General features: G+C 44.8%; 1 protein-coding gene across 1 annotated transcript in view; it reads left to right on the forward strand.

Annotated features, from left to right (window-relative positions):
* LOC129715556 (ral guanine nucleotide dissociation stimulator-like) overlaps positions 1-3,216 on the forward strand; it is a 32,696-nt gene extending 29,480 nt beyond the window's left edge. The window contains exon 11 of the mRNA XM_055665429.1: positions 1-3,216. This exon is cut by the window's left edge and continues 161 nt beyond it. Within this exon, the coding sequence (XP_055521404.1) occupies positions 1-9 (9 nt within the window). The 3' untranslated portion in view covers positions 10-3,216.
* The last annotated feature ends 4,312 nt before the right edge of the window (positions 3,217-7,528 follow it).

Below are 7,528 nucleotides of genomic sequence, written 5' to 3' on the forward strand. Positions count from 1 at the left end.
CTGTTCTAGAGATGACTCGACAGTTATACAGGGTCTTGGTGAGACCACACCTGGAGTATTGCGTACAGTTTTGGTCTCCAAATCTGAGGAAGGACATTATTGCCATAGAGGGAGTGCAGAGACGGTTCACCAGACTGATTCCTGGGATGTCAGGACTGTCTTATGAAGAAAGACTGGATAGACTTGGTTTATACTCTCTAGAATTTAGGAGATTGAGAGGGGATCTTATAGAAACTTACAAAATTCTTAAGGGGTTGGACAGGCAAGATGCAGGAAGATTGTTCCCGATGTTGGGGAAGTCCAGGACAAGGGGTCACAGCTTAAGGATAAGGGGGAAATCCTTTAAAACCGAGATGAGAAGAACTTTTTTCACACAGAGAGTGGTGAATCTCTGGAACTCTCTGCCACAGAGGGTAGTTGAGGCCACACAGTTCATTGGCTATATTTAAGAGGGAGTTAGATGTGGCCCTTGTGGCTAAGGGGATCAGGGGGTATGGAGAGAAGGCAGGGATGTGATACTGAGTTGGATGATCAGCCATGATCATATTGAATGGCGGTGCAGGCTCGAAGGGCCGAATGGCCTACTCCTGCACCTAATTTCTATGTTTCTATCAGGAGAGGTTGAGCAGGCTGGGGACTCCATTCCTTGGAGCGCAGGAGGATGAGGGGTGATCGAGAGAGGTATAGAGAGAGGTGTACAAGATTAATTCTTGATTGGTACGGGTGTCAGGGGTTATGGGGAGAAGGCAGGAGAATGGGGTTGGGAGGGAGAGATAGATCAGCCATGATTGAATGGTGGAGTTGGCTTGATGGGCCAAATGGCCCAATTCTGCTCCTGTTAACTTATCAATCCCTCCCCTCCTCCACGATCGTGAAGACCAGGAGGAGAGGAAAGGTGCTCGGCTGGTAAGGCAGCATCCGTGAAGGGAGAAACAGAGCGATGGCCTTTGGTCTGAACAGGGAGAGAGAGACGGGGAGAAACACAGAGGGAGAGAGTTGGGGAGATAACACGATGATGAGCGTTTGGCAACACTGGGCCTGCACTCGCTGGAGTTTAGAAGCATGAGGGGGGACCTCATTGAAACTTGCCGAATAGTGAAAGGCCTGGATAGAGTGGATGTGGAGAGTTGGGATGTAATGTTAAAATTGTACAGAGGGATCTGGGTATAACCGTGCATAGTTCCTTGAAGGTGGAATCTCATATAGATAGGGTGGTAAAGAAAGCTTTTGGTATGCTGGCCTTTATAAATCAGAGCATTGAGTATAGAAGCTGGGATGTAATGTTAAAATTGTACAAGGCATTGGTGAGGCCAAATCTGGAGTATGGTGTACAATTTTGGTCGCCAAATTATAGGAAGGATGTCAACAAAATAGAGAGAGTACAGAGGAGATTTACTAGAATGTTGCCTGGGTTTCAGCAACTAAGTTACAGAGATAGGTTGAACAAGTTAGGGCTTTATTCTCTGGAGCGCAGAAGGTTAAGGGGGGACTTGATAGAGGTCTTTAAAATGATGAGAGGGATAGACAGAGTTGACGTGGAAAAGCTTTTCCCACTGAGAGTAGGGAAGATTCAAACAAGGGGACATGACATGAGAATTAAGGGACTGAAGTTTAGGGGTAACATGAGGGGGAACTTCTTTACTCAGAGAGTGGTGGCTGTGTGGAATGAGCTTCCAGTGGAAGTGGTGGAGGCAGGTTCGTTTTTATCATTTAAAAATAAATTGGATAGTTATATGGATGGGAAGGGAATGGAGGGTTATGGTCTGAGCGCAGGTATATGGGACTAGGGGAGATTATGTGTTCGGCACGGACTAGAAGGGTCGAGATGGCCTGTTTCCGTGCTGTAATTGTTATGTGGTTATATTTATGGTTATATGGATGTTTCCACTGGTGGGAGAGTCTAGGACCAGAGGGCACAGCCTCAGAATTAAAGGGCGCTCGTTTAGAAGGGAGGTGAGGAGGAACTTCTATAATCAGAGGGTGGTGAATCTGTGGAAGTCATTGCCTTGGTGGGCGGTGGAGGCCAAGTCAGTGGATATTTTTAAGGCAGAGATAGATAGATTCTTGATTAGTGCGGGTGTCAGGGGTTATGGGGAGAAGGCAGGAGAATGGGGTTGGGAGGGAGAGATAGATCAGCCATGATTGAATGGCGGAGTAGACTCGATGGGCAGGGTCCACTCGCTGTCAAGGATTTGGAGGGGGGGGGGGGAGGAGGAAGCGGGAAGGGGGCAGAGATTGAATTTGGCCTGATGAGAATTCCCCGGGATCGGGAAAAGCACACGGACTCAAGTTCGCCAGGTTAATTCCCGGGATGGCAGGACTGACATATGATGGAAGAATGGGTCGACTGGCCTTGTATTCACTGGAATTTAGAAGGATGAGAGGATATCTTATAGAAACATATTCAATTCTTCAAGGGATTGGACAGGCTAGATGCAGGAAGCATGTTCCCGATGTTGGGGGAGTCCAGAACCAGGGGTCACACAGTTTAAGAATAAGGGGTAGACCATTTAGAACCGTGCATAGTTCCTTGAAGGTGGAATCTCATATAGATAGGGTGGTAAAGAAAGCTTTTGGTATGCTGGCCTTTATAAATCAGAGCATTGAGTATAGAAGCTGGGATGTAATGTTAAAATTGTACAAGGCATTGGTGAGACCAAATCTGGAGTATGGTGTACAATTTTGGTCGCCCAATTATAGGAAGGATGTCAACTAAATAGAGAGAGTACAGAGGAGATTTACTAGAATGTTGCCTGGGTTTCAACAACTAAGTTACAGAGATAGGTTGAATAAGTTAGGTCTTTATTCTCTGGAGCGCAGAAGGTTAAGGGGGGACTTGATAGAGGTCTTTAAAATGATGAGAGGGATAGACAGAGTTGATGTGGACAAGCTTTTCCCTTTGAGAATAGGGAGGATTCAAACAAGAGGACATGACTTCAGAATGAAGGGACAGAAGTTTAGGGGTAATATGAGGGGGAACTTCTTTACTCAGAGAGTGGTAGCGGTGTGGAATGAGCTTCCAGTGGAAGTGGTGGAGGCAGATTCATTGGTATCATTTAAAAATAAATTGGATAGGCATATGGATGAGAAGGGAATGGAGGGTTATGGTATGAGTGCAGGCAGGTGGGACTAAGGGGAAAAAAAGTTGTTCGGCACGGACTTGTAGGGCCGAGATGGCCTGTTTCCGTGCTGTAATTGTTATATGGTTATAATTAGTTATATGGTTATATGAGGAAAAACGTTTTCAGCCAGAGAGTTGTGAATCTGTGGAATTCTCTGCCACAGAAGGCAGTGGAGGCCAACTCACTGGATGTTTTCAAGAGAGAGTTAGATTTAGCTCTTGGGGCTAACGGAATCAGGGGATATGGGGGGAAAGCAGGAACGGGGTACTGATTGTGGATGATTATATTGAATGGTGGTGCTGGCTCGAAGGGCCGAATGGCCTACTCCTGCACCTATGTTTCAAAGAAATCTCGAACGTCTGCTCTTCACGGCCAATCCTCGTTCAACCGGCTTGGAAGATGGGAATCTCAGCAGCAGTTAGAGAGGACATGATCTGTGGCCGTTGCTCTGCTGAGAGTTAGGTGGAAGAGTTTGCACCTCTCCGAACTGTTTCTGAAGACACTCTGTCCGTAGATACGCGGAACTGCTGGATGTTCTTCAGCCATGATCGAATGGCGGAGTAGACTTGATGGGCCGAATGGCCTAATTCTGTTCCTGTCACTTACGGACGGGCTCCTGCTGGTTTAGGACACGGAGTGCCGGGCGGGTCGGGCAGCAATCCTGGAGAACGTGGATAGGTGAAGCTCCGGATCAAGTCCATTCTTCAGACCCATGTTCTCTGGAGGTGCGGCCCAGCTCGCTGTGTTACTCCGACACTTGGAGCCCTTTCTACAGAGGTCCCCCTTGAAGGGAATGAAGATGCCTCATCAGGGTTCCAAGGAAGGGCTATCCCCAACGGCCGGCCATTATCACTACAAACACAAAGCCAGGGGGTCTCTCACCCCCCACACTGAAACACTACATGGAGATGGGATCGGGGCGGGATGGTTGGGGCTCTGTTGATGCTCTGTATTTATACGTGGCTCGTCATTATGGTCTGATGAGCCCACTCTGCTGGGAAAACAAAAACAGTCTCATCTTTCAAGCCTTGGTCATTGTCTTCATTGTCTGTGTCTGTCTCCCTGAGGCTCTTGTACACCCGTGAATGAATGAACAGATGTATGTGTGAATGGATGAGTGTGAGTGAGTGAACTAATGAATGAGTGAATTAATGAATGATTGAATGAGTGAGTGAATGAATGAATGAGTGAATGAATGAGTGAGTGAATGAGTGAGTGAGTGAATGATTGAGTGAGTGAGTGAATGAATGAGTGAATGATGAGTGAGTGAATGAGTGAGTGAGTGAATTAATGAGTGAATTAATGTATGAGTGAATTAATGAATGAGTGAGTGAATGGATAAGTGAATTAATGAATGTGTGATTAATGAATGAGTGTGTGAAAAACTGAGTGCATGAATGAGTGAATGGATGAGTGAATTAATGAATGAGTGAGTGAATGATTGATGGATGAATGAGTGAGTGTGAATGAGTGAGTGAGTGAATGAATGAGTGAGTGGGTAAATGAATGATTGAGTGAATTAATGAATGTGTGAATTAATGAATGAGTGTGTGAATGAGTGAGTGAATGGATGAGTTAATTAATGAATGCGTGAGTGAATGAATGAGTGAGTGTGAATGATGAGTGAATTAATGATTGAGTGAATGAATGTGTGAATGAATGTATGAGTGTGAATGAATGAATGAGTGAAGTGAATGAACATCAGCTGTGATCAGACATGGCACCTGGCCGTTGGGGGGGGGGGGGGGGGGGGGGGGTTTTCCTCACCTCCACGTCATTCTGTGCTTCAAACCGGGCTTAGATAGATAGATAGATCCTTTAATAATCCTTTACAGGAAATTACAGTGCCACAACAGCTTCAAGACAGACATAACACCACACATTTCCTCCGATAGCTTCCATAAGTTAAAATACAATGAATGAATACTAAAAATAATGCAAAATTATTTTTGTGCATTGTAAAACCTTATAGCAGCTGGTATACAAGACTTCCTATATCTCTCCGTTTTGCACATTGGTGCAATCAGTCTCTGACTGAAGATGCTGCACTTCATCACCTTCAGGGCGTGGAGTGGGTGAGTGGGGTTGGTCATTATTGAACGGGTATGTTAGCTTTCATTGCAAAAGGATTTGAGTATAGGAGCAGGGAGGTTCTACTGCAGTTGTACAGGGTCTTGGTGAGACCACACCTGGAGTATTGCGTACAGTTTTGGTCTCCAAATCTGAGGAAGGACATTATTGCCATAGAGGGAGTGCAGAGACGGTTCACCAGACTGATTCCTGGGATGTCAGGACTGTCTTATGAAGAAAGACTGGATAGACTTGGTTTATACTCTCTAGGATTTAGGAGATTGAGAGGGGATCTTATAGAAACTTACAAAATTCTTAAGGGGTTGGACAGGCTAGATGCAGGAAGATTGTTCCCGATGTTGGGGAAGTCCAGGACAAGGGGTCACAGCTTAAGGATAAGGGGGAAATCCTTTAAAACCGAGATGAGAAGAACTTTTTTTCACACAGAGAGTGGCGAATCTCTGGAACTCTCTGCTGCAGAGGGTTGTTGAGGCCAGTTCATTGGCTATATTTAAGAGGAAGTTAGATGTGGCTAAGGGGATCAGGGGGTATGGAGAGAAGGCAGGTACGGGATACTGAGTTGGATGATCAGCCATGATCATATTGAATGGCGGTGCAGGCTCAAAGGGCCGAATGTCCTCTACTCCTGCACCTAATTTATATGTTTCTATCAGGCAGAGAGGCATCGATGTCACAGGCTGGTGTTGATGTCCTGTAGTTGGTGATGGCTAGGATGCGTTGCCCAGCTGTTGTGTGTCCTCGCTGTCATTGAAGTGGCCGTGGATTTTCCGGGCATGCGCTCCCTAATGGACCGGGACAGTTTGCCGCTCGCTGTTCTCAGGGCCCCCTTATCACCTGCTCTCAACGCCGTGTCTCTGGCTCTCAACAGCACACGTACAATGAGTGTGAATGAATGAGTGAGTGTGTGAATGAATGAGTGAATGAACAAATAAGTGTGTAAATAAATTAATGCGTGAATGAATGAATGAATTAATTAATGTGTGTGAATGCATGAATGTATGAATGAATGTATGTATGAATGTGTGATGAATATATGAATGAATGTGTGAATGAATGTATGAATGAATGTGTGAATGAATGAGTTAATGTGTGAATGAATGAGTGAATGAATGAATGCAAGAGTGAATGTATGAGTGGATGAATGTGTGCTGAATTAATATGTGTGAATGAATGAATGTGTGAATGAATGTGAATGAATGAGTTAATGATGTGTGAATGAATGAGTGAGTGAATGAATGAGTGAATGAATGAGTTGATGAATGTGTGAATGAATGGATGAGTTAATGGATGTGTGAATGAGTTAATGTATGTGTGAATGAATGAATGTGAATCAATGTGTGAATGAATGAGTTAATGTATGTGTGAATGTATGAATTAATGAATGAATGTGTGAATGCATATGTGTGAATGAAGAATCAATGTGAATGAATGAATGAGTTAATGAATGTGTGAATGAATGTGTATGAATGAATGAATGAATGAATGATGAGTGTGCGAATCAATGTGTGAATGAATGAAAGAATGTGTGGATGGATTAAAAAGGTATTGAATGAATGAATGAATGAATGAATGACTGAATGACACTTTATAGTCAGATGTGACATGTCCCAGTGAAAATTATTTGCATAAAGGCACCAACAGTTACCAAGTGTCCCGTGCCAGGTCCCCCCTTTGCCCTCCCCCTCCCTCACAGTAATCCCCCCCCCCCCCCCCCCCACATGAGTAGTCTTCCGTCCAAAAGCAACGAGAACTAGAGGACATGGTTCAAGGTGGGGGGTGGGGGGGAGGGGGGGGGGAGATTAACTGTGGGCAGGTGGGACTGGTACGCGGACGTGGCGCCGACGGACGAGAAGACAAAGCAAAGATGTCGAAACCAAAGAACCGAATGGAAACGAGGCCGAAACGCCAATAAACCGAAATATAACAAAGATGAAATGCCTACTAATGAATGAGTGGATGAGTGTGTGAATGAACGAGTGCGTGAATGAATGTGTGGATGAGTGGATGATGAGTGTGTGAATGAGTGTGTGAATGAATGTGTGTGTGAATGAATGAATGAATGAGTGTGTGAATGAATGTGTGTGTGAATGAATGAGTGTGTGATGAATGTGTGAATGAATGAGTGTGTGATTGAATGAGTGTGTGAATGAATGAATGAGTGCGTGATGAATGTGTGAATCAGTGAATGTATGAGTGTGTGAATGAATGTGCGTGAATTAATGTGTGAATGAGTGAATGATGAGTGAATGATAGTGTGAATGAATGAGTGTGTGAATGAATGAGTGTGCGAATGAATGAGTGTGTGAATGAATGTG

The sequence above is a fragment of the Leucoraja erinacea genome, unplaced genomic scaffold (assembly GCF_028641065.1).
Source record: "Leucoraja erinacea ecotype New England unplaced genomic scaffold, Leri_hhj_1 Leri_1243S, whole genome shotgun sequence".
Lineage (NCBI taxonomy): Eukaryota > Metazoa > Chordata > Chondrichthyes > Rajiformes > Rajidae > Leucoraja > Leucoraja erinaceus.